The sequence below is a fragment of the Oryzias latipes genome, chromosome 16, assembly GCF_053564925.1.
Source record: "Oryzias latipes strain Hd-rR chromosome 16, Olatipes_Hd-rR_3.1".
In the NCBI taxonomy this organism is placed as follows: domain Eukaryota; kingdom Metazoa; phylum Chordata; class Actinopteri; order Beloniformes; family Adrianichthyidae; genus Oryzias; species Oryzias latipes.
The window spans coordinates 23529554-23555607 of NC_136252.1; the positions used below are offsets into that span (position 1 = coordinate 23529554).

Sequence of the window (26054 nt, forward strand, 5' to 3'; positions counted from 1 at the left end):
GTGCGCACCCGGTACTAACGGGATACTAAAGTTTTGTTTTTGTTTTGCTTCAAAAAAATTTTTTTCTTCAATGGCCCTGTATGGGCTCTGTAGAATTTAACCAGTGTCACTCAGAGATAAATACCTGGATACTGAACAGTTGAGGTGAAGTTTTCCAGATTTCTTGTAAGATAATCAAGTGTAAATGTGTACAAGTAAACAAAAATTAATGGCAAAACAATTCACATTTTAGTTTCGTAAAGTTCAGCCCACTTTTGTTTTTCCATATAAAATAATGCAATTTGAACATTATTAGAAATGTTTCCACACATTGAACCGTAATGACGACTTGGTCATTTTTTGCTGCCATCATGTGTGTTGTCTGCTCTGATGGCAATTGGTCATTTCAAAATAGTATTTTCCAATATCGATATAAATGCTTTATTTCATTTTGAAATGATTTTAGAATGGTATAAAAATTTAATTAACATCTTGGCTCAGACAGATGCATCTGCTTGGATCATATAATATTCCTCAAATAATCGTTAGTGAAAACACTTGCATTCAATCTTGTTTACTTGTTTGTGCACACATTTAATTTACACTTGATTATTATACAAGAAAAACAAGGAATCTGGAAAACTTGACATGCCCTGGTCAGAATGCAGGTATTATTCTGAGTCACACTGGCTGAATTTTTGGCTAAAGGTGTCCTGGATCGAGTTTAGATCAGTGAATCGCATCTTTCAAACTGAACCCAAATCGAATATGAACCGTATTGTCATCTACAAATCATGATGTGAATACACCCCTACCAAAAAGGCAAAACTGAGTGCATGACGTCATCTTGCAGTGCGAGGCAATGAGGAAATGAAAATAATTAATAAATAAAGGAGAAAGTTGAAGGGGGGTCTGTAAGGGTGCTAGTCATCGTGCAGTTTGACGGATCGGTGAGACTAATTGGTGTCTGAGTCCCTGAATGAGGAGAAAACAGCCCGAGCAGCAACGGGGGGGGGTGAAGGAAAACAGAGGGAAGAAGGACGCAGTGTGGGCGGGGCAAGAAACACAGAGAGGGAGGGGACCTCAGCGTAATATTCCAACCGTTTTTTCCCCCTTCCGCTTTAAAACGACAAGAAAAAAAAAGGACGTCAGTTGGTATCGTCCTCCTCACATTCTATCTGTAAAGCCTCCTCGTGCCTCCTCGTTCTCCATCCCGGAGGATCGGTTTCGCCGTCAGCCTGCGGGGGTTTGCCGAGCCGAGCGGCAGGGGCGTGAGAGGCGGATGCTGCGAGCGTAGAGAGGCAGGGTACCAACCAGGAGCATCACCGCACTCAGCACGGTAATGTCAGCGCTGCCTCAGCCAGCCGTCCTTCTGCGACATTTCCCCCGCACAACTGGGCTGTACCGCAGAAACTTGGACGGGTTGAGCCGAGGATGGCGGCGGAAATCAGGGTGGGGGAGATGTGTGTCAGAGCCAGCCGGTAAATCTGAATGTCGCATAGGCTGTTGTTTCTGCTGAAATACAAATATATATATAAAGGGAAGAGGGGCACTTAAAATCACGCAAAGGCCTTGATTTTTGGAGCCAAAAAATCTCTTCTGACTTAATATCTCCCGCCACCCACCCACCCACCCCACCGTTTCCAGCTACACTCATGAGCAGGAACGTGCATGCTCCACAGGCTATTTAAGGCGGCCTATCTGCAAGCACATCAATGCATCTTTGAGGGGAAACCAGAATTCTCCGGAAATGCTCACTCCGTTCGGACAGAACTTATCTTCCTCCTAATCAGCCATGATGCTCACCTAATTATTAGCCGTTTCCTTTGCACAGCCACAGCTGTGTGCCGCTGTCTTGTTACTGTACTTGTTTCCTTCACTGCTGATCAGTCATTGATGCATGTACCCCCCTTCTCTTTCCTCACCCCACCCTGTTGTCCCCCCTTCTCCCTTTACTTTCCTTTACCTCCCTCAGATGGACAGAATGAATTTTCTATCCCTCCTCCTCCTTTGCTTGACTTCGGTTGCCAATGGCAACAAAGGTCAGTTCCTTATCCTTTTTTTATTTATTATTTTTGACGACTAATTGTGGAGTGTTGAGGTTCCTGTGGGTTTTCATGACTCCAGTCGACTTGATTGTTATTCAGTGCATTTGAGCCCACATGTCTGTGCTGGTGACCCATGTGCATGTGCCTGTTCTGCTGGTGGCGTGACTCTTGAGATGATAGATCTGTTTCCCTGACAGCGGCAGATTTATCATTGTAGAGAACCATGACTGATTCAACATCATTGTCTCAATGATTATCTTGCCGAAGGAAGGGGAATGTTGAGAGGGCAAAGCGGTGGGAGAGCATCTCAGAGAGGAAGGTGGAGGAGAGCGACAGAAGGAAAGATGGGGAGAGGAAGAAGAGAGGGAGCCGTGACAGGACGACATGCACGCCGAAAAGGAGGAAGAGAAAGGGAGCGAAGATGGGGTGGGGGGGTGGGGGGTGAAGGTGGTGTGTGTGAGATCAGGTGATGCTGGAAGAAAAGAGCAAAGGGGGAGATAGTGGATGTTTTGTCTGCACATAGGCGATAGAGAGGAGGTCAGATGAGGATGGATGGATGAGCGATGGAGTGACAGAAAGAGAAGGAGTGCCAAATGGGGTTGGGGGGCAGAGGGATGGAACGAGATGGTTCTCAATCTGTAATCCTGGATGTAATCCACCGGCCTGATGCTCAGATTAATGCTACATAGGAGTGTGGTGGGAGGAGGGAGGGTAGGACGTAGGGCAGGAAACAGATAACTAAAAAAATAGACACAATAATGGAGTGTGGAAGCCAAAGGATGTGTCAGGGTTGGAGTTTGAGTTAAACTTTTTGGAATGGACACGGATAATTCTGTGGCTTTTACCTCTTGATATGTCCTTAAAGCACTGAAAGAAGACAAATTTGGCCAAATTATTTCCTGTTTTGAGTAAATCTGATGACATCAAACAAGGTCATTTTCTGTTATTTAAAGTGTTGGGAAATTACTCATTTTCTTCAATGTAAAAACAGAATCTTAAGAAAGTAAAAAGACAATTCTATCAACAAAAATGGTTTCTGTCTTGCAAGAAAAATAATATTATTGAGAAAGTTTTTCAATAGAAAAATAATCTTAGTTTAAACACCCTGTCTGATGAAAATTGTGTTTTAATGTTTTTTTGTAGAATTTTCTCATGATGGAGGACATATATAAAGAAAATTAAGCTAAAAATTGCTTTTCTGGGTATTTGTTTATTCAAATCGTTGTGAATCAGGAGCAGACAATAGGTGTGACGTCGAAGTTACTACAGCAACCCACAAGCTCCCTGCAGCGCTTCATTCTGATGCATCTACTTGCAGATAAATAGGTTCATGTGCGTCTTTGTTTTCCTCGTCTGAGCTGGCATGTGGCTCAAAACTGTACAGCTGGATAGCTCCTATATTGCTCGTAAGCTAATGGGAATGCAGATGGATGATGGGAAGGGGGCGAGCTTACTCTGCACGAACAGTCCCACCCACTACTTCTAAGGAATTCTTGCTGCTCTGCTGAAAGAAAACGACGTAGGTTTATTGATCTTGGCTAAAAACAGCATCATAATAAAAGACCACTGGAAACGTTTTTGCGATAGATTTAAACATGTCTGGTGTGGGATTTTAAGAAAATGTGTTTTTGTGACTAGAATTTTCTTCTTAAGATATGAATTCTTGGTAAGAAGATTACTAATAGGCCTATTTTTAAAGTGTTCTCTGGATAGTTCAGTAACTGTCTGCAACAATTTTATTTGAACAAATTATGTAAAAGATTTTTTATAGAGAAATGTTCTTCAGGGTTTTTATAAGTCATAAAATGACCTATTTAGTTTCACATCATTAAACACTAAAGCAATGACAAGATAGATCAGGCAAAGTGGTTATATTTGTCATAAATCCCTCAATATCTAAGTTTTTTTTTTCATTGATTGATGTGCAAAATTAGTAACATTTCCACTTCAATAAATCATCTGCTTCCTTTTCTTTGTGCTAGAAAGCCGTTTCCCTGCATTAAAATATTCCCTGAAGATGGCCCATGAAATAAACAGCGCACCAAAAACACGACGTGAAAATAAAGTACATAATGTATGGGTGACGTACGGCAAATTCGTAGTATAATGATTCATAAGATAAAAGTACCAAAGCAATAAATCTTGCTGTTTAGTCTGTACGAGTGAGAGGGTAAAACATATTTATGTCCTCCAGCATGGCTTCTGAAAGGGCTGCAGACAGTATTCTAAGGAAAAAAAAGAAGAAGCAGTTGTTATGGGGGTATAAGGATGACGCAGATGACAAGCTGGAGTGAGAAACTAAATGTTTTTAAAAACAAAAAGCGCCACTCTAGATGGGGAAAAATCCACAGCATAACAGAAGTCGACATCAGATACCAAATAAAGTAAGTTGTGCCAGAGCAGGGCACTAAGCATAAGCTGCACTTTGACACTTTGAGTGCAGAAACAGAACCACAGCGCAAACAAATTAACCTAAAGTCCAGGCAGCTGTGTATGGAGTCCTGAACTGTTCATAATTAAATAAATAAATATTTAATTAAATAAATAAATGACCTTGTGAAATATTTATTTCATTAAATATTTATTTATTTAATTATGAACAGTTTAGGACTCCATAGCTGTGTGCCAATCCATGGAGTGCCACCAGAGAGAGGGCGGAGCCGTCCAGAAGAACCACGGCCAACCCGCACAGAGAAACACAAGAATGAGGAAAAACAAACAGAACTGACAGACTGTCAGCGATACCCAGCTTTCTGCTTGACGGCAGAACTGTTTGATCAGATTTTGAACCAGCAGCGTTTGCCTCTTCTCAATCTCTTCCCTCAGACCAAGACGGCAGAATTAGTTCCCCTCAGATTTTACGCCAAATTTAGCGGTGCGACAACAAAGCAAACATAACTCCGGATTTCCATCTCCTCAGCTTCTACGTGGAGATTGGGGACAACAGAGGACGGGCACTTGGCCTTTTTGTTTTTGCTCTTTGCTGGAGTGGAAAATCGTCACCCTTCTGGCTCATTAACTAGATCTTTGATCACTCAGCACAGAACATTCAGCACAAGGATGAATAATTAATCCACAATTAAAGGTTAAATTCTGGGTAAACCTCAGGCGTTTGACTGGGTTTTTCAGAAGCCCCTTTGGCAGTTTGGCCACTGATGTGAGCCTCAAATTTGTGTGAGTGAGTGTGAGTGAGGGATAACAGACTCTCTTTAATTATGCCGTCAAGAAGAAGGGAGTCCAGAGTGGTGCTCGACATGAACAGGGGGAAGGCGGTCTGTTTGGATGGGATCGGATTGTGGCCACACATACGTTGTGTTTCTCCCACTCACATGCACTCCTGCCATGTTCTCCTCCTTAATTGAGTGTTAAAAATAACTGCTTTGGTTCCCTTATAATTGTTCCATTTAACCTCTTTGGTCTCCTCTCTGTGCCGTTCAGCCAATAAGCACAAGCCATGGATCGAGACAGAGTACCAGGGGATTGTCATGGAGAATGACAACACCGTGCTGCTCAACCCCCCTCTCTTTGCTCTGGACAAAGACGCCCCCCTTCACTATGCTGGTAACTGGCTCTGAGTGTTCACATCTTACAGTGATGACAAGGAAACTGGAAGCCAACTGAATCATAGTTAAAAATGAAGAAAGAAAAAGAGGATGCAGCTTTTAACCATTAGAGATATATATCCTTGTTGATTTAATAGTAACTACGCCCCTAGTTTTTGAGCTTTCTGCCATCTCAAGCAATGTTGTCCTACAGGCTAAATATCGAAGGCAAAGTATTCACTCACAGAGACCTCCGAATCCTATTTTTAGACTGTCATAGTGTAATTCAATGCTTCATTGCAGCAGCAGTCAGCAGCACTCTGCCTCTGCAGCCTGATGAAATAAGGGGATTGTTGTTGGACTCCTAGAAATTATCTCGTACAGTCAAACTATGAAAGATTAACCTGACTTGCTAGGGGCTTCCTGATATATATATTCATATTTTTTTTTAAAAGGAGGAGGAAATTAGCTGTTTGAGCTTGGACCTGTGACTCGCCCTTAAAGATTAGCCGATGTTCATCACATTTTTTAGTCTTCTAACCGCACTTGCAGTTTGTTTTACTATTCTGCTCTGATAATGACTGCTATGTTAGATAAAGATTCACTTAAGGGATTTTCCCAGATAACTGTGTTCTCATTATTGAAAAAAATTTGGCACAGCGTATTCAGTAATGAAGACTTATTAAGTAATTTAAATGCCTCTGCGGCCACATTTTTGCTGTCCCCTATGGTGCTTTATCTTTGGATTGTGTCCTATTTTAGAGTCTATGACCACCTGGGAGTGGACAGTTGGAAATAATGGCTAACATATCCAGATATATTTTACTTTGTTGTGCAATTCCATTCCCAGAGCAGTTTTAATGGTGCAGAAAATAAAAATAAAAGTATCATGTACTGATTGTTAAATAATCAAGAGGCTGGTCTTGCAAAAAAAAGAGGGAAAAGAGGTGCTCACAATGCTTATTTTTAAATGTTTATTAAAATATTTGTATTTGCACACCATTTTAAAGGTTGCATTTATTGATTGGATTAACTAGCTACTGATCAAAAAACTGTCATGGGTTTATATTTTCTGGAATATGTCAAAATCAGACAGGATTTTATTGTAAAAATAGAATGGCACATCTGAAAGTAATTTTAGGAAACACTCACCATTTGTCCTTGAACAAATCCAAGTTGCAGCTGAAATATGAAAAAGAAACGAGATTTAGAAATGTGCCTTTTATTCCTGGCCTGCGTTGAGCGAAGTGGAAACTGCAACTAAATCATGGATTTCAGATCCCAAGAGAGGAATAAGGAGCATCTCTCCTGTTGTCAGTGAACACGTGAAAGCAAGCATTTATAATGGTGGCACACAGTATCTTTGACTTTTTATGTTTTGCAGCAACATGGATTTTTGGTACAAGGGTGTGGATGTGTAACTGCCTGCTTGTAGTGCAGGTGCTGCACAGCAGCAATCCATGTGATCTTACTGTCTCTGAAAAATGACACAACGCAGCACAATCAGAAACAAATTGTTACCACTGTTGACTTTCTGTTGTGCTTTTTAAATTTTCACATCTTATGTTTAGTTTATAGATATGCTTACCTTTATTTTGGAAGCATGTTATGTTATTCTTGTGCAGTTTTAGGTGTAATTTTCAAAATTATAAACTGTATTAAAGGAGAAGGAAACAAGCTTATTTTAACATTAAAAAAAGCTGCCAAACCAGCATGATCTTTTTTTTGTTCCTCTTAATATTTTACTGTAAAAAGACATTTTGTGGGCAAAGATGTGCAAATGCACAATAAAAAAAGCCTATTGAGCATTTCAGTGCTCCAAACTAAGCATATTTGTGTCATGAGCTGGGCAGGTTTTGTCTAAATTACATTAATAATTAAAGCTTTATACAGCATTTATACAAATTCAAATATTATTTTCTGATTTCTGAGTGTTGCTTCTCTCATATTTGGATGAATGTTTTCACTTTTTTTTTTCCTGCTCCACACAGGTGAAATCTGTGGCTTCCGAGTTCATAATGGCCCTCTGGGTTCGGGTACGGTCCAGTTTGAAGCAGTGGTTCTGGACCGCTCCACCGGTGAGGGTCTGGTCCGGTCCAAGGAGCCACTGGATTGTGAAAGCCAGCGCGAGCACAGCTTCACCATCCAGGCCTATGACTGCGGGGAGGGACCCGACGGAGTCAACAGCAAGAAATCCCACAAGTGAAGAACCTTCATGTTCTCTAAAGGAGCACGTTTTTAAGCGTGTTTAGCGCTATAAAGACAATCCTGACATCACTGTTTCATGTTGCTGCTTTCATTTGTGTGTGTGCCTGTGTTTGTCTCTCTTCTGCCCCCACCCCCAGGGCCACGGTGCACGTTCGTGTGAATGACGTCAATGAGTTCTCCCCTGTGTTTGTGGAGCGCCGCTACGAGGCCTCGGTCCCTGAAGGACGCCTATTTGATCGAATCGTGCGCGTGGAGGCTTTGGATGCCGACTGCTCCCCGCAATACAGCCAGATCTGCTTCTATGACATCATCACTCCCAATGTGCCCTTCGCTATTGACAATGATGGTGAGAACTTCAGTCTGTCGCCAATACATTGGCGACAGACTATTTATTGCTGTTGCTTTTAGCTTCCAATGCATGGAAAACACGAATTTGGCGTAATTCATGAAAAACATCAGTTAAAAATGTTATAAGATAAACCTGTGTGGGCAGCCAATAGTTGTGTGAAACCTCTAGAACAGCTGTTTGCTTTTTTTTTGGTAATCTACTATTTTTCTTTTTATTACATACGTGTATGAAATATTTTTTTAATAAGACAAAACAGCTAAAGAGATTTTTTTTTAGAAATTAAAGGGCTTTTCAGACTATAATGAGGTTTTTTTTTCTGAGTTGGGGCGGATGGGTGCTGCGTGAAAGAGAAGTATAGTTTCAGCCCCCAACCTCTTACGAAATTTCTTTTCTTCAACGTTTCGGCTCTTTTTCCCCTTCAGCTTTTTTCTCTCCATGCCAGAGCATCTTCTTCCTTACCCATTGTTTTTTCCAGCTGGCGTGACAAATGTGGGCTGCCTTTTAAGAGATACATGTTGTTTATTCACCTTTATCTCTAAAAGCAGGAAAACCGCTCATTGCACCGCAATTACTCTTCCTCCACTTTTTTTGCCAGTTCTCTTTCCGCCGTCAAATAGAGTGCACAGAGAAAGGAAGTGTCTCTGTTAATCTAGAAGTGTTATCATTATGCTTTCAATTCCGCTGGGCTTTTAATCACACCAGCTTGTTGATGACTAACCCTCTATTTCTATTTTCACGTTTTTTTTTTTCCTTTATGTCAAGTCCTCTCTTTGTTGCTCTCTGTTTCCTAGGTAACATTAAAAATACTGAGCCATTGGATTCAAAGCAGCAGCATGTTCACACCTTCTGGGTGACCGCCTTCGACTGTGGGAAGAATCGTGCTCAGGCTGACGCCCAGGTTGCCATTACGGTCAAGCCGTCCTGCAAACCTGGCTGGATGGGTAACAGATGTTCCAGATAGTTCTTGTCCTGTTGCAGCTTGGTTCCAGAGATCATTTTCTGCAGCCTCCAGATATGGACTTCTCATTTAATTTGCTGAACAAGACGATCACTTTGATTTCGAGCCTGTGTGGGCTGCCATTACATTTTTGTTACTTTAGATCAAAAGCTGATTTTTTCAAAGTGGGTCGCTGGTTTAGATTAGAAATATTAAAAGAAGGGGATTAATTAAACTGTGAGAATAAACTTTTAGATTAGAGTTGCTGTATTGTAGGCAGTATTTCAACATCCTTTGTGATCTGTCTCTGCCTAAATCAGTGTCACACACTTTACAATGGGGGGAAATTACAATTTTGTTTGGTATTTTGTCTTCAAGGTTTAAGCCTCCTTGGCTTTGATTCTCCTGAAAGTATGTTCAATATTCTAGGCATTTCTTCAAGGAAAGATTTTAAACCTGTCGTAGTTTTAAAAGTTTTGCAAACTGATGCAAGTTACTTAATTTTTATTCTTCGTTTTACTATATTTTATGTTATTAACAAATGATCATGTATTATATATATTTATATTTATTCCCCTTTTTATACCAATTATGATAAAAGGCAAAAGTTGTGATCTTTTTTTTTTTTTTTTTATTCAGGATGGACCAAGCGTGTGGAGTACACACCTGGATCAGGCAGTATCCCTCTATTCCCCAGCCTGCATTTGGAAACATGTGAAGAGACTGTGTGGAACATCCAGGCCACCGTAGAGCTCCAGACTGGCCACATTGGGAAGGGCTGCGATCGAGACAGCTACTCTGACAGATCTGTGCGTCGACTATGTGGTGAGTTCTTCACTCATAGAACTATAAGATGACATATAAAGTAATTTTATTGACATCGATGCCTATGTTTGACTTTTTGTTTTTGTCAGGTGCTGTCAGGGGTGAAGTCGACCTCCTCCCACCTCCATCACCTGCAGCCAACTGGACCGCTGCTCTGCCAACTCTCCCTTCTTCGGACTCATCTTTAGTCTTCTCCTTTAACGGATCCAACCATGTCGCCGTTGTACCTGATCCAGTTGTGTCAGCGTTGTCCGGCGATCATTTCACTCTCCAGCTGTGGATGCGAAGGGGTGGAGCTAATATTCAGCCCGCAACCACTCAAACCCGAGGAAGTCGTAAAGAGGAGGAGATTATTGTGTGCAGCACCATGAAGAATGGTATGTGTCATCTCATACATCACCTGTGTGGTTTCCCAAGAGTTTCAATATAATTCAAAAGGATAATTTGGTTGGGAAAGGTAAAAAAAATCTTAATTTTAATTGGGCACTATTTCACAATGAAAAGGGAAAAAGAAGTTTTAACAAGGTGCTACTGAGAGAGGATCTTGCCCCAAATCTGTTCCGCTTGTGCAGCCAAGCGAACAGCAAAGACACTTTGAAACTCTTTAACTGAACCAGGCGTTTCTTTTTGTCTTTCTTTCTTTGTTTTGATTCTGAAAAACAAAGTTATCGACCAACCTGCTCTCTTGGCCAAATCTATTACCAAAAAGACACCCCCAAAAAGAAATTCATGATTCCCACATCTACCTCTCTAGATATATACCTGAAAGAAAATTGGATTATATTAAGACATTTTATCCAAACTACTCAGATTCTTCAATTATCTCCCACTTTTCTGCTTTCCCACTCCCATCCTGCAGATGACTCGTACTCTCATTACTCGCTCTCTGTCCACGGCTGCCGTCTCTCCCTCTTCTACTGGCCTGATGTCTCAGCTGCACGGCCTGTCAAGTTCTTATGGAAACTGGAGCAGGTATCCAGGGAACTGCATCTCCAATAGTTTCGATTGCATCAGTTCTTTCCTGTTTCTACCTTAAAATTAATTGCAAATGAACTAAACATTGATTTGAGTTTTGTTTCCTTCTTTTGTTTCCTTCTGTGCCATATGAAGCATATTGACTGTTCCTCTTAAAAGATGTAGCTGTCATGCTACTAGCTAAGAGGAACTCTTTCTCAAAAGACCTTTTATAAATATACATTAAAGCACAATTATCTGCATCATCAGTGGTTTTCACACATGCCTGCAGAACCAAAACTGTCTCTTGGCAGCAATTTGTCACAGAGTGCTTGTCTTGCATAAAAGGCTCAGTGCCGTGATCTACCCTGTGTAAACGTTCACAGACAAAAACACAAAATATCCTGCAGCATTTGCAGTGTGCAGTTTTAAATTGATGGCTAATTGTGACTGATGTATTTAGAAATTTCCATGACGCATAAGAATGAAGCAAAATAAAGTCCCTTACTTGCCGCAGATTGGTTTTAACACATTAATTCAGCTAAAAACTTTCATATTTAAAAGTTTGGAGATTAAAAAAAGTAAAGTTTACAGAAAATCCCCATCTGCTGTAAATGTTTGTTCCACTTACTGCTCCACCTGCCACCAACCTATATTATTTACATCCATATGTGTTCAAGAAAAAGGGTTTTAAAGTAAAATAAAAAGGGCAAAAAAGCATTTTTAGAACCTGCTTAGTGTGCATTTGTGTTCATGCGTGCAAATATTACATGGTGAGTGATGGAGGAGGAGTTAAAGCCGGCTTGTTTTGACTGAATTTTTGGGTTTCAGACAGATTGAAGTAGCTTGGATTAAACAAAGCCGGGCTGATACAGAAAAGATTTGTTAGATCCCTCTGTCTGAACAATGTTATCTGGTTAGCCCCATCTTTCTTCTCTGCCCCAACTTTTTAATACCCTTGTTACTGCTGCACTGCTCCTGTCTGACAGCATTAAAAAACTACTATGCTGAATTGTTTAAATTAGCTCAAGTTCTCTGCTTTAGGGCAATTATTGGCTTTTTTGCCTTGTTTCAGTCTCCAAATTATTTTGTAGGGTGTTACCTTATAAAATGGACTTAATAATGAAGGCATTTTTGTGTTATTTTTTTTTTGCACCAAGTCTTTTTATTGATTTTGTTTTTTGGAAACAGTACAAAACATACAACATGAAACAACATAAAACAACATACCCCCCCCCCCCCCCCTCCCTCCCACTCTCATTGTACCATTCAGTCTCAAGTCTTGCAGAAGCTTAGACACCTGGCGGGACACAATAAAAAAAAAAAAACACCTATTCACATTACAAGACCAGTCACAGACATTTTTTGGCAACCATGACATCCAAGTTTCTCAGATGCTCCAATATAGGATTCCTTGTTAGATAGAACCTCTGCACCGATCCCTTCATAGAGGATCGAATTTTCTCCAGCACCAAAAAGTGCAGAAGGTCTTTCAGCCACATGTTGAAGGTTGGAGGGTATTTTTCTTTCCATTTGAGCAGTATGAATTTTTGTATTTTTTCTTTGAATTTATACATTTATTAGATTTACGTTGACTTCAGTTAAATGTTTTTTGTTTTCCCAGTAAAGGATTTTTGCAGATAAAATTCACACAAATAAAGTATTTCCAGAGGGCAGCAAGTACTGTAAGTTTTTTTTATTTATTAATAGCTCTGTTTGTCCAACAGGTGTGTGACAGCGAATGGCATCATCTTTCTCTCAGTGTCCAGTTCCCCTCCGTGACCTTGTATGTGGATGGTGTGACCTTCGACCCCGCCCTAATCCATGATAACGGAGCTATTCCTAACCCAGCACCCCGCCAAAGGATGTTCATTGGAGCCTGCTGGGGTAAGGCACAGATCTGTCTGTCATTAGGTTACATCCTAATGACAGATTTTCTGAAATGTTTGAACGCTATGAGCCACTGCTTTGCACTATGTTCTGCATTTCTCCAAAGCGTCCTTTGAATCAAATATTAGAAATGGCTGGCTTTAATTTATGGCAGGCTACAAACCCCCATGAGGCATCTTAAGAAGACATTGTGTGTGTGTGTGTGTGTGGGTGTGTGTGTGGGTGTGTGTGTGTGTGTCCGTCCCTTTATTTCTCTCATCATGGTTGTAGCATTTGTCTCTAAAGGCTAATAATATCACCGACTTATCAATTATTCAGAACTGCAGAAAAACACAAGAGGAGACAGCTATCAGCCACTTACAACCAAAAACGGGTTAAAATGGAAAACTCTGGCTGCCAATTACCAGTCAAAGTACACACACATTCACAGTCCCCGTCTTGACGGGTCTGCCGTCACCGCAGCAGCAGGTGCTAGTAGATAATGAGGTGATGCTGCCTTTTTGAAGATTGCCTTCAATTTATTTGCCTTTGGAGGCTTGAGTTATTTATTTATAAGTATTATTCTATCTTTTCACCTTTTCATTTCCTCTCACTGCCTTTTCATAGCTCAAAACACTCCAGTGTGTTTCTGTGCACCTCATTGTGGGTTGTTTTTCTGCTCCCCTTTGTGACTCCCTGCCTTTCCCCTCCAGAGCCTGAGGAGAAGCAGAAGGAGATAGTAAACAACACAATTCCGGAGAGCAAAGATGCAGGTGACCTTTGTGTTTTGTGTGGTTGTCAGAGGGATGATGCCCTGCTTTGCTCTGTCATTACTGGATTTGTGTACAAATTACAATCTGTGTGATGCTACACTAAATGATGTGTTCACTATTTAGTGAAATACGTTGGAGGGTACCACGGCCTACTGTCAGGGGTGACGGTGCGCCCTGGGAGCGTGGAGCCTCATAGCGTGGTGGAGTGTCTTTACGCCTGCAGGGAGGGCCTGGATTTTGGAGACCTGGAAACTTTGGGCTCTGGAATGAAGGTAGCATTTCTGAAACATGTGATTATTCTCTTATTTTCTTTCTAAATTTTGTGATTTGCCTGAGGGGGGGGTTTAAAAACAAAACAAAATTGCGTTAAGCAGTTGTTGATCTTTCATTTGCCTCTTTATTTATTTCTGTAGTAGTGTTTATTTTTAACTTTAAGTCGTGCAACAATATCTTTTTTCCTAATTAGTTTGAGCAGAACAGTCAGATATTATGTTCTTTTAAAAAAATCTACATTTTTATTCAAAAAAATTCTTATTTGTGAGCAGATTTAGTGTTGCGGCCTTTTAAAAGCATTCTCACACTGAGTCAAGTTTTCAAAAATGAAATGAAAATGGGTCCATGTCAAATCTGGTGTCACTATCACAGCTTTTACTCTGTAATTTTTCAATAATTCTAAGACTTACCAGGGACAAAAATAAAGACATTTTTATCCAGGCACAAAAGAATCTGAATGCCATGGGAAAAGCTGAGATTTTAGACCTTTGAGTACTATGCAAGAAGCTTAAGTGCTGAAAAATAATATTGAGATACACCAGTATAAGTCTGCAAGTAGAGAATATTGAGTCTGGCAAGAGAGTTTTGAGAAGAAGTACAATAAGAAGTACAATAATACCACCTCTAAAAGCTTTTTATGTGCAATCACAATCATAGAGCTCGTTAAGCAGGAAAGAAAAAGAAAAAATCAATCCAATGCAACCAAGTTATCCTTTTAAATGCAGATATAGAAAGTAGTTGGAGCCAAAATCTAAAAAGTTTAATTATTTTTACTAAATATTTTACTTTCTGATAGTAAGCCATTATTTTCTATCACTTTTTCCAAAACCTTCAATCGCCATTAAAATATGGATTCCACAGTCAAAGCCAGAAATAATCGAGAACTGTCGGTGCTGTCTGAGGCCGTTATAATTTCTTACATTTTGAGTTTTATAAACTTTTAGGATACACAAACCATGAAGACATTTCTGTTATCCAGAAAAGTTAGATTACTGGATAGTGTCTTTTTCTCCGCACATTTGAATATTTCTTTTTTTAGCTGTTAATGGATGGCTGATTCATTGCAGTTAAGTTGCCAAATGTTTTTGTAACCTTCACTTGTTAAATCTCACAGGTTCTTCTTCTGTAGGTAATTATAAGTCATGTGTAGGCACAGTGACACCTTTATTTAGAGAGATATTAACTGTTTTTGTGGACTGAGAAAAACTAAAAACCTTAGGAAGGGTGTTTTAAATTCTTTAGAGATTGAAAGTAAAATTAAGTCATTGCTATGCCAAGAGTTCTGCAGCATTCTCTAATTTCTTTGCTCATTTTTATATTGCATGAATGAGGTTTTGCACAATTTAGGTCTTACCATCTTGAAGAGACCTGAAAATTCAATTTGATGCATAAAAGACAGGCATAGGACAGGAATAGTTTGATTTAAAGTTTCTTGTTTTGTGGCGTATCTTTTGCAGTGTGATGCAGGGCAATGCCTTAAAGTGAACCAATGATTTGTGCTCCAACTTTTGTCAGTCACAGTTATAAGTCTTATGGAGTAATAATGGGTTTGTAATTGTGATGAATTTGTTTAAGTTAATGAAGCTTTTTTGTTTAACTTTACTGATAACTGAGCAAAATAAAAGGTAAAAGGTTTAGGTTTTAGAATGATCTTAAAGCACAAATTCTATCTCCTGCTGCACAACAGGTCTAGTTGTTGTTCAGAGAAAAAGAAAAAAAATCGGATTCTACGTCAATGTTGCCATGTCAATATTTGATAGTCAAAGGAGAAACGGCTGACGATGCACCAAAGTCAGAATGAGACATAATGTCATGTTTGCCTGGCCTTTCTTGGATTTTTAATTCAAGTAAAATTGCTGCAGCAGGAGGATCTTATTTGACACAGGGTGTATTTTATTTTGAAAGGAGCTTTCATGCTGTTACAAGTAGAAGTAGTACAAATTGTTTAAAGAACAAAAGCCTTTTATAATTCAATGATTGTAAATATTTAAAAGCAACATAAAGGCCACAAAACATAAATAAACTGTATTTCTCTAAGCGGCAAAGTGAGACTTTGCAGCTCTAGATGGGTTTTGGTCTGTAAGAAACTGACCCAGCTGGCTCTCTTACTTTTGTAAGTTGCAGACCCCTTATCTATAAAACACAGTGGTTCAGTCTTTGTGTTTCTCTGTGTGTTAGACACCGAGACACACCACTAAGTTAAAGATTGGTGGTTGAAGGTGAAGATGCACTGAGAATGTGTTGCAGAAGCTAGAAACTGTTCAACTTAAACCTCATATGAGGAAAAAGTTTGGCAGTTATTCTTTGAGGTTCTGATATAATGAAAGTGAAGTCTGGAGGGAACTGCTGCGGTAGATGAGGTAGTCAAACGATAAGCAGGGCTTGCAGGCAGGTGATGCTTGCCATAATTCCTGAAGGGATTGAATGTTGTTAGGATGCTTAGTTTCATGTGCCTCTGCAGCATCACTTAAAGACTGAGGACTTTCGTCTCTGTGAAGCAAGCTAGGCTATCTGTTTAAAAAACAATCAGAGGGCGTATTTAAGGAATTGCTGTTTTTGATTTTTGAGAAATGTGTTTTTGTTCTCACTGGAGCAGATCTTTAGCTGTCATCAATGTGACAGAATGTGTGCTGGAATCTGTCCAACCTTGTTTGGTGGACTGGGAGAAAGCCTAAAAGCCTAAACTGTGTTGTTATTCTTGTCCCGCTTGAGGTTCTTTAGAACGTTTAAGACTTTAGGCTTCAGTCAGTTCTGTCCCCCAGCATCATTTTATATTCATTTCATGTGTGATAAACTCAACCAAGGCTGCTCTTTGTCTCTATTGTGTCTATAAACCTGTATGGATTCCAAGGTTTATACAGCCAAATGGACAAAAGGTCAGCATCCTGACCAATTGCCTCATATGTCAACGGTGGAGAGATATGCAGCAAACGGAACTATGAGAACTGAAAGGTCCAAGTTTGAATACATTCATTTTAGCTGCAAATGCTAGAAAGATGTTTTCAGTTTTGTAGTCAGTGATTTGCAATGATCGAGTTTAGGCACCCGAGGGCCTCATTAGTGTGTCGGGGGTATAATTTAGCAGAAGACTAAAAGGCAAACCAAAGCGCAATCAAGATTCTGCCAAGAAGTAGATGTTTTCAACTTTATACTGTAGAGTGTTCCAAACACTAAAAAACTGCAGTTTTTCTGTGAAACTGTGCAACATTCTTCAGGAACAGGAAGTGTGAGTGAGTTTGAAGGTGATCACATTGAAAATCCAAGCTTTTTCTGACACATTTAGCTGTTGTATGGACTTTAAAAGAGTTTGGGTTTGCAGGTCCATGTGAACCCGAGCCAGTCTGTGCTGGTGCTGGAAGGAGACGACATTGAGAGCTTCAATCGCGCGGTGCAGCAGGTCACCTACAGGAACTCGCTTCGATTTGCCACACCTGGTGTCCGTCCACTCAAGCTCACCACTTCACTGAGGTATTAAAGCTCTCACAAACATGTAAATGAGCACCAGTAAAACAAATACAAAGTCTGTTGTTTTAACATCATCAATACACATCTGATGTGAATTCAAGGCCCCCCCAAAAAAATCCCATCAAATGGAAATGACAGTGTTTAATATTATATTTTCTTAGTATTGAGTATTCATTCAGCAGTCTAAAACACTGCTGCTGTCTGCTGTGCTTCTTCAACACTGACTTTATCAAATCTGGACTTTACCCAGCCATGATAGTGATTAGTGCTGCATGAAAGAGATTATTATATGAAGAATAAACAGAAGATAGCAAAGAATGATCTAACCTTTTCTAACATTTTCCATCAAAGTAAATGTGGCTTTGACAGACCATCAGTAAAAGTTGTTGCATTTTTTTTAGTAGGGTCTTTTAGTTGTTTCAAAAACATAAACAAAACAATGAACCAACTAGAGGGACAAAATAGGACGCACATGTAATTTTGACCTTTGATATTATAAATGGTGTGCTATCAATCCAGGATTCAGTGAGCTAAATCAGCTGGAGGTAAAAAAGCACACAAATTCTGTTTCTGGGTCAGTGCTCAAAAACTGCGTCTTCTTTGGCTGTAGCAGTCACTTTAAGTGAGAAAATATGAATGAAGTCAGTGAGTAGAGTCCAGACTACATGTTTCTCTCATGTATTTTACGGTTACACTGAAACCAGCAGCCTGTTCAGACACTGTTTACTATTTGGAGGAGATGCAGCATGTTTGTATGAGTAAAAATAATTACCAGGCTGACGGTCTGTTGTTAAAATCTTAAGGTTTGAAGGACATAGACTGAGGTTCTTACAACTTGTTCTCTGTTCAAATGTAGATTTTTTTTTCCCTCCAGCATATGTTATTAGTGAATGAAGATTAGTCGGATTTGAGGGCAGGAGTTACCCAGATGGCAGAACAGCAGGCTCTTCTGGAAAGGCTGATAGAAGCAGCTGCTCCCCCCTCATAGTGGAAATATAGCACGCTTGCACAAAGACACAAACATCTTAATCAGCTTAGTCCCTTTTCCACATAGGATGGGGAGTTTTAGTGCCAGTGCACAAGCATATGTTGACAGTTGTCCATCAATTGGATTTGCTTTAACTGAGAGCAAAACATTTCTAAATTTATGTTTAAATTCAGCTAAAGGTCAATAATAATTTGATAGGAGTGGAAACCAAGCTTTGGCAAATCTAAAAAAAAAGTCTGCAGAGATTCAGAAATATGTTTTAAAACATTTTTCTCTCAGGTTTTAACAAAAAAAAATTAACTTTTTTTTCATATCATGACTTAGCAAGTTCTACTAACCAGGAATCAGCATTAAGCCTAAATGCAAGCTTCCCAAAGCGATCATAATGCTTCCTAATGGGAAGCTTGTGATTCACCCTGCAGTCTGCCTTCCTCTTGACACTCTCTCACCAGCTGCCACCCAACATTTCACACTCAGATTAAGGCCCATAAACATGCAGTGACCCAGTATGGCACTGCTAAATGTGACAATAAACATCCAAATGAGTGAAACAGCCAAATCTAAAAGCTGGTGGTTGTTTTTTCCAAGCATAAACTATGTATTTTTTTAATTTATTTTTTTATGTGTGTTTTTGTTGGCTCTCTGATAGATGTTTCAATGAGGAGAGCTGTCTGACTCTCAAGCAACTGGAAGGATACCTGGTGGTTCTCCAGCCTGATGCTCCACAGATCTCTCTGTCGGGGGTCGGACCTCATCTGGCACGCCCAGCCCCTGAGTTTGAAGGTTCCACAGGTGTTCCCCTCTTCCCTGAGCTCCGTATCATCTGCTCTCTGTCACATGCTGTCAACACAGCAGCACAGGGGATGGAGGGTGGAGGTCAGTCATCCTTTTTGACAAACGTGCTGCATTTTTTTCAGGTCATTTTGGGCAATTTTTGATTTAGAAGCAGTAAAAATGTATTCATATTTTGTCTTCTTTTTATGTTGCCCTTCAGCTTTGATGTCGGATGCTGTAGCTCACACTTTGGATGGCTGTGAGGTGCAGCCTTTGGGGGAGGAGCTAAACCCAGAAAGAGAGGAGCTTATGGTGGACTTGGATGTTGTCAGAGAGAGAGGACTTGAAATCATCAATACTACAGCTTACATTGCCATCACAGGTACAGATTCATAAAATAAACTTTCAGTTTCAATAAATAAGCGTTTACACTTCTTTTTGCTGGGATCACATCCATCCGATTTCTCCCTCAGGTGCTGAATCCATCTCCGTGTACGAGGACATCCTTCGCTCGATCCGCTACCGTCTAGCCAAGGGCTCTGCTCGCTTTGAGCGGCGGTTCCGCCTGTCTTGCTCTGAGATGAACGGCAGATACACCAGCAATGAGTTGACTCTGGAGGTGACATCACTCACACAACAGCTTCAGAACCATCTGAAACAGTACTCTTGAAATAGCTTCTGTGTGAAAACCAAAAGGGGGCTGAGCCAGATTATATTGTGATATTATGAGATTTTACAGTACAAGGTTAACATTTGTGTTGTTGTTTTCCTCTTTTAGGTGAACTTTCTTCACTCTTTGGACAGCCTTTATCACCCCTCCCACCTGCTTGCCTCCCAGCAGCAGTTTCTCCATCCATCCCACCATGCTGGGGAGCTGAGTGGACACAACCTTCCTAATCCACACCGCAACTCTGGTAACATTGACTTCCGATATTTTGTCCGTGTGATTTTTTTTTTTTATTGCTAAATTCCCTTTAAACCTTTTATAATTGATTCAGTTCTTTTGTAGAGGGAAATGAAAGTTGGAAAAAAAGATTCAAATTTTTGTCCTTTTTTTAAGCAGATAACAACCTGTAAAAAAATACAATTACTTCTTGCAAAAATGTTCAGTTAAAAAGGCTTTTACTTGAAAATGACTAAATTCCAAGAGTAATCAGAAATTGAACATATACTGCAGTTGCTGAGCTTTCAAGGTACCAGTCTAAAGGAAAAACTAAGAACATGAGAAATTTGGAAAAACATGTAACTGTCTTTGTTGTCAGTGAAGAAACTTGGTATGTGAGTTTAAAATGAGACTGCAAAAAACTAACGATGAGGGTGTTGCAGAAGTCAGGGTGCCTAATCGGAACAGCAGATGATGAAACCCGAACTGACTTGCAGTTAGGTCTTGGATTTAGGGTTTGTCTGGGAGACCAAGCAGGTGAGCAGGCAGGTTGGCAGGCAGGCGCACAGGGCTTTGCTGCAGAGGGGCTCAGCATCTCCGAGCGACATTGACAGCTGGTTTTAGCACACAAACATCAGAGAGCTGACGCATACACAAAATCTAGAAGAATCCCTGCAAGTCAAAGAAACGCACGGGGAAAATGATGAACAAGGCCAGCCAGCTGTGGACCAGGCACACATGAGTGAAGAGCAGTCAGGAACACTGCAGAGGCTGATGACTGATCTGTTCTTGTGGGCAGGTGGAGAGAGGAGCTACAGATAAGATGTACCTGTGCTTTGACCTCAGATTAATTATAAGTTGGTGTTCAGTTGGAACTTGCTATAGTCTAAGATGTATACTGATATAACTGATAATTACGGTAGAGAAATATTGATTTGTTCATCTCAAGTTTAAAACTTGATATACAAAATGTATTTTCTGTTATTTCAAAAATCCTCCTTTTTATACAAAGCTTTGTTTTAAAAAATAGAAAAAAAAATTGTAAAAATACCTACAATATAAAAGTATAGTAAATATATTATAACATCGATTAAGTGCATCCTAAGCAATTAAAATCTATAAACAACTTACAAAAATGCAATAAAATGAGCTGTACTTGAAAGAAAAAGATTTTTAATAAACATTGTTAGCAGTTTCTAAAATTATTGTTTAATTAATATATGTTTCAGATTGAAATTAGTATTTGAACACCAAATTTATTCTGTTTTCTCTTATCCACTAATGGGGCATTTAAAAAGGTCAAAATATCTGTGTTAGATTTTGGTTGCTTTTGGCAGTTTGTCACAAGTACTGCTGGGAGTTTCATGCCTAAATGCAGAAAACTCTGTGATTTTGTTTTACTTTAAACTTATAAGTAGTTTAATTATTTTTTTAATTATTTCCATATTACTGTCATAAATGCCCCTTTTTTGACCAACATAACGTTTTTAACCTTACATGTAAAACTGACACAGTTGATACAGTCAATGAGAATTTCCGTGTTTATAAGTTTATAATATATTTTAAAAAAGAAATTACAAAGTGACCTGTGTGTTTGTTTTAACCTCCTAATTCCGTCACCATAGAGAGGTATTTTTAGTGCTACTCCAGAAAGCAGCACTCTTCATGTCGGCTTCAGCAGTTTGTTCTTCCAAACCACTTTCACCGTCTGCATCTGGTTTGGTTTGAATCCTCTCTAGTTAACAAAACCTGGAATAAGCTGAGTGTGGTTTCAGATTTTGGTATAAAAGCATAGAATGGGTGTAGCCTTCAGCCAACACACATACACGTCCAGTTTGTCTTAAAGGGGGCCTAAAGTTAACTTTTTGGAAAAGTTTTATGTGTGGGAAAACTATTATAAAGCAACTAAATGTATTGTTATAAGAAAAATAAATATGTGAGTTTACTCTTAAAAATTGCAGTTTAAAAAAGGTAGAAATAAAGATTGATGCATTCTAAGAAAATCAATTAATCGACTCTGGTAAAATTCCTTCCTTGTCTTCAGACTCTGTTGCTTCCATGTGAAGGTGAGCTGCAGCAATTCAATCAGAAAGGGTCACAGTGCCAGAAAGCAGAGTGAATCATAAAAAGGTTACAGTCACCCCTTCAAAGGAAGGCCATTTTTTTAACATTTATTCACACTAATGACACATGCCTGTCACAGAAATGCTCACAAATCAGAAAGATTGTGTGAAGGAAAAATCATGTATCATTCTCAAAGGGCACTGATGCTTTCAGGCCTAAATAAAGCCACAAAAATGACTGGAAAGAAAAATCACAAGAAGAAAAAAGAAAAACACCAAAATGAAACAAAAGCTGGCCATTAAGTTGGATGGGTTTCTATTATTCTATTAATGGAACCAGTTTTAGTCATTTTATCAAATTTTAATTATTTACAGATGAATTGTATACTTGTTTATTTTTTTTAAATTTATACTTCACTGTTGTCCACATATACTTTTTAGTGAACAGATTCTTTTTACTAACAACAAATATATTTTGTAGACAATTGAAGATAAAATAATGCTGTGATCGTAAAATTAATGTAAGGAGTCTTCAATTAAATGTTTTTGGCAGGAACTGTTGTTTTAGCTGACCTAAACCAGCTTTTAATTATGGTTAAACTGTGTTTTCCTTTATGTTTTGTCCATTTTGTATACATATATTTTAAATTAAATTTTTTTGTGCACTATTATAGTGGTACCAGGAGCAGCCACTGTCATCATTATGGTGTGTGTGGGTTTTCTGGTTGTCATGGTGATCCTGGGTGTCTTCCGAATCCGTTCCATTCATCGCCGAGGTGAAAGTACAAGAGGCGGAGCCAAAGAGGGCAGCGGTCAATGGGACGACTCTGCCCTGACCATCATTGTCAACCCAATGGAGGTTATAACAGTACTTTTACGCAGATGTGATCAGAGTAAAATGTTTTTTCGATGTTTTTTTAACTACACTTTCTTGTGTTCTCATAGTCTTATGAATCTCGTATGGGCATCTCTGCCGACACGGAGGGTGAGGGGGAGGAGGATGAAGAGGCAGTGGAGACGCCTGACGACGCCAGCGATGATCAGCGAATCATCATCAAGAAGGAGGGTAGAGACGGCAGCGCCCGTCGCTACTGAGCCACGTGCATCTCTGCGCCAGTTCTCATGGAAACCACAAATCAGCTCACCAGTCACACACTTCAACACTTTTAGTGTCAACAACTGCTGACACCCGTGATCAAAGGAATGTATGCTTACAAACACTACGCACAACACAGTCACTGTAATACACCCCACACTCATTGCCATATGTGACCTGTAGCCAACAACAAGCTGTTGTTGTCCACCTAAATGTTCAACGGCACAATGTAAACAACTAATGTAAATGAAGAGCTTGATGAAACCCCACCAAACTTGTTTGTGATGCACCAATTCTGAATCACAAGATGCTCGTGTGTCTGTATAGTGTCATTTTGGTTGAAAAGGACTGAAATAAAACATCTAGTCTAATATTTGTTATTAAAAACCAATGAAACTTTTTCCAAATATAAGCTAGAACAATTTGCAACAGGAAGGCATTGAGTTGTGGATGACGACACATGCGTCTCTCTGAACTTTTTGTAAAACTGCATTGGGAAGTCTGTGCACAAGCTCGTATTTTTCTTTGCGACCTCCTCCGACACATTCCTTTACCCTCAAAGAGTGAAGACATCAAGTTCAGAAGTAACAGCCACAAAAACCTTAAATCTGGCGTACCTGTAGGTGTTCTTCCCTCTATTGTGAGATTAGTTTACTTCTTCAGATTCAAGCTACGTTGTATCTGAGTCTCCTGACAATACTGAAACGCTTTCTTGCACAACCCTCACTCAAGCTGGCACTTTTTCAACACTCATAGAATACAAAATGAAACTTCTTTGTTCAATTCTGAGCATTTACAAAGTTGCATTTTCTACAATGAATTGAGTTAAAACTGCAGCAGCTATCATGCAGATAGACTCTCTCCACAACACTGCTCTACATGGAAACACACACTCCATAACATTACCCCTCGCTGTTTTCAGAATGTCCGCTCAGCTTGGGCAGTTTTGATTGTATTGATTGTAATGAACTTTCTGTATATACAATGAAGACTACTATGATGTTATTGATATTACTATTATATTTTGCATCCACTCTTTTACTGCACATTTTTGAGAGGGAGCAGATTATAATTTAACATTTTTCCACATGAGGAATCACTTTTCAACTCAAAGAAGTAATATAATAATGATAAATAGTAGTAGTGATAAGGATGATATTCCCATGGCTTGATGAGTGTCTCCTAATTTGTGTGTAATAATGTTGTAATTTATGAACCTGTCAATATCTGAGTCACAAAAAAGGAGAGCACATTGTTGTAAGACTTTCACTCATTTCAAGGGTTTTTTCCCCCATTTTTTTGTTTTATTTGTTGACCATATTTTATGTTGTTTTCATTACTTCTAGTAATTTTGGTTTAATAAATGTACAACTGTGTGCTTGTCATTTTTACCTTCCCATCACGCTCCACTCGCCTTTTCCCTTCACCTCTCCATCACTCTCCCTCTGTGTCTCTTGCTGTCTGTGTATCCTATCAATGTGCAGTGCTAAGGTTGTCAGTAAATAAAGCCTCTTGTTTTTGAGTGTGATGTTAAAGAGCCAATAAACATTGCATTAATAAATAACTTATATTAATACTATGTTACGGTTTGGAGATTTACCTGTGATTATCGATACACTGACAATGTGGATTAAGCTGACTAATTGTTACTGAGAAGTGTCAGAAAACATTACAAAATTCATAATAAAAGCCACTATATGACGTCTCCATGAGAAAAGTTTCCTTGCTAGTGTGTGCATTCACTGAAACTGCCACCCAACAAAATCCCAGTATCCATATTAAACTTATTTTCCTGTTAACACACTAACACAATCACTTTCACTTTAACCCTTGTGCTATCTTAGATGACCCCACCCTTACATTGACATGTTCTCCCTACCATGATAAAGGTGGAAAGATTTCATGTAATTCATGGACACCAGTGAGGTTCACAAATCATTGAAGAAAAAAGGTTCAGCGCACTCTCTAGTGGGTCTAGATGACCCAACACCCAATGTTAAAGTGCCTAGGATAGCACAAAGGTTACATCACCTAAAGCAGCAGACAGTATGTCTTATTATATATTATATTACAGTCTTTTACTAGGCCTGCACAATGAATCGCAAATTTATTGTTATTGCAAGATCAAGCTGTGCAATATGCATATTGCAAAAGTCCGCGAAAATTGCAATAAATGGTTACCTTATCTTATGCCAGCGTGAAGTATTTAATGAATCAAATAAATCTCTTTATGGATTTGACCAACCGGATGGACGTCTTCATGTTGTGGTCCAATCGGATGGAGCCCTTTTATGTTAGATGTTCGCCTCCTATGTAGACGAGGGTCATTTGGAGTATAATTTTTAAACTGTTCCAGTGAAATGGGATAGATGTTTTTGGTTGTTTTGCTATTTGTTCATGTACCGCAAGTAATATCGTCATCACAATATTGATCACTAATACTGGATATTGCAAGTTTTTCTGATATGCAGCCCCATGTTTTACCTATTAGATTGTAGATGAGTCGTATGCATTTTGAATTGATATCTCTGTTTTCTAAAAGGTAGCAGTTTTACTTTTATATTGACTGTGAACATTTAAAGTATTTTTAAACATAGTTTGATTTAATTTAATGAGGTTTTCTATGATTTCAATCCATGCATTCATATAAGGCTAAACAATTTTAAAGGAGAACTAGTGTATGGAAAAATGGCCTTGGCTTCTACTGATATCTAATTATATAAAACACAGCCTTCAGCAAACATGACTGAATTCTCCAGCCTACAGGAGCAGAAAATAACAGAACAGTTTGTTCTGCTTAAGTTAATGTATATCACATTGCAATGTTTTTATTTTTGTGGGAGGACTAAAGAGTATCAGTCTGGTAAGATTCACTGGCTTCTAAGAATGGTAATATTATAATTAATAACAATAACAGCTAATGGTGTACCTACCAATGTTGGCAGAGAATAACCTCTTCTGATTAGAAATAAAAGTTTTAAAAAAATCATTTGGGTACACAAATGATGTCTGCAAAACTTCAAGTGAG

At 39.2% G+C, this 26054-nt stretch overlaps 1 protein-coding gene across 1 annotated transcript; it reads left to right on the forward strand.

The window, feature by feature from the left end:
• The first annotated feature begins 840 nt into the window (after positions 1-840).
• On the forward strand, positions 841-24743 carry clstn3 (calsyntenin 3). The gene is made up of 19 exons (XM_004078210.5): positions 841-1318; positions 1955-2021; positions 5466-5588; positions 7561-7771; positions 7915-8123; positions 8918-9067; positions 9703-9888; positions 9978-10265; positions 10748-10860; positions 12570-12729; positions 13425-13484; positions 13608-13756; positions 17077-17225; positions 18860-19086; positions 19205-19366; positions 19458-19603; positions 19763-19898; positions 22605-22789; positions 22876-24743. Exons 2-19 carry the CDS (start codon positions 1955-1957, stop codon positions 23023-23025), a joined length of 2871 nt encoding a protein of 956 aa, XP_004078258.1. The 5' UTR covers positions 841-1318; the 3' UTR covers positions 23026-24743.
• Positions 24744-26054: the final 1311 nt, after the last annotated feature.

What these genes read in the sequence shown, in the direction of transcription:
- clstn3 (XM_004078210.5), top strand. Translation starts at nt 1,955, where the DNA reads ATGGACAGAATGAATTTTCTATCCCTCCTCCTCCTTTGCTTGACTTCG. An exon ending in AACAGCAAGAAATCCCACAA is followed by an intron (nt 7,772 to 7,914) that starts GTGAAGAACCTT and finishes CCCCACCCCCAG; the next exon opens with GGCCACGGTGCACGTTCGTG. An exon ending in TCTTATGGAAACTGGAGCAG is followed by an intron (nt 10,861 to 12,569) that starts GTATCCAGGGAA and finishes TTTGTCCAACAG; the next exon opens with GTGTGTGACAGCGAATGGCA.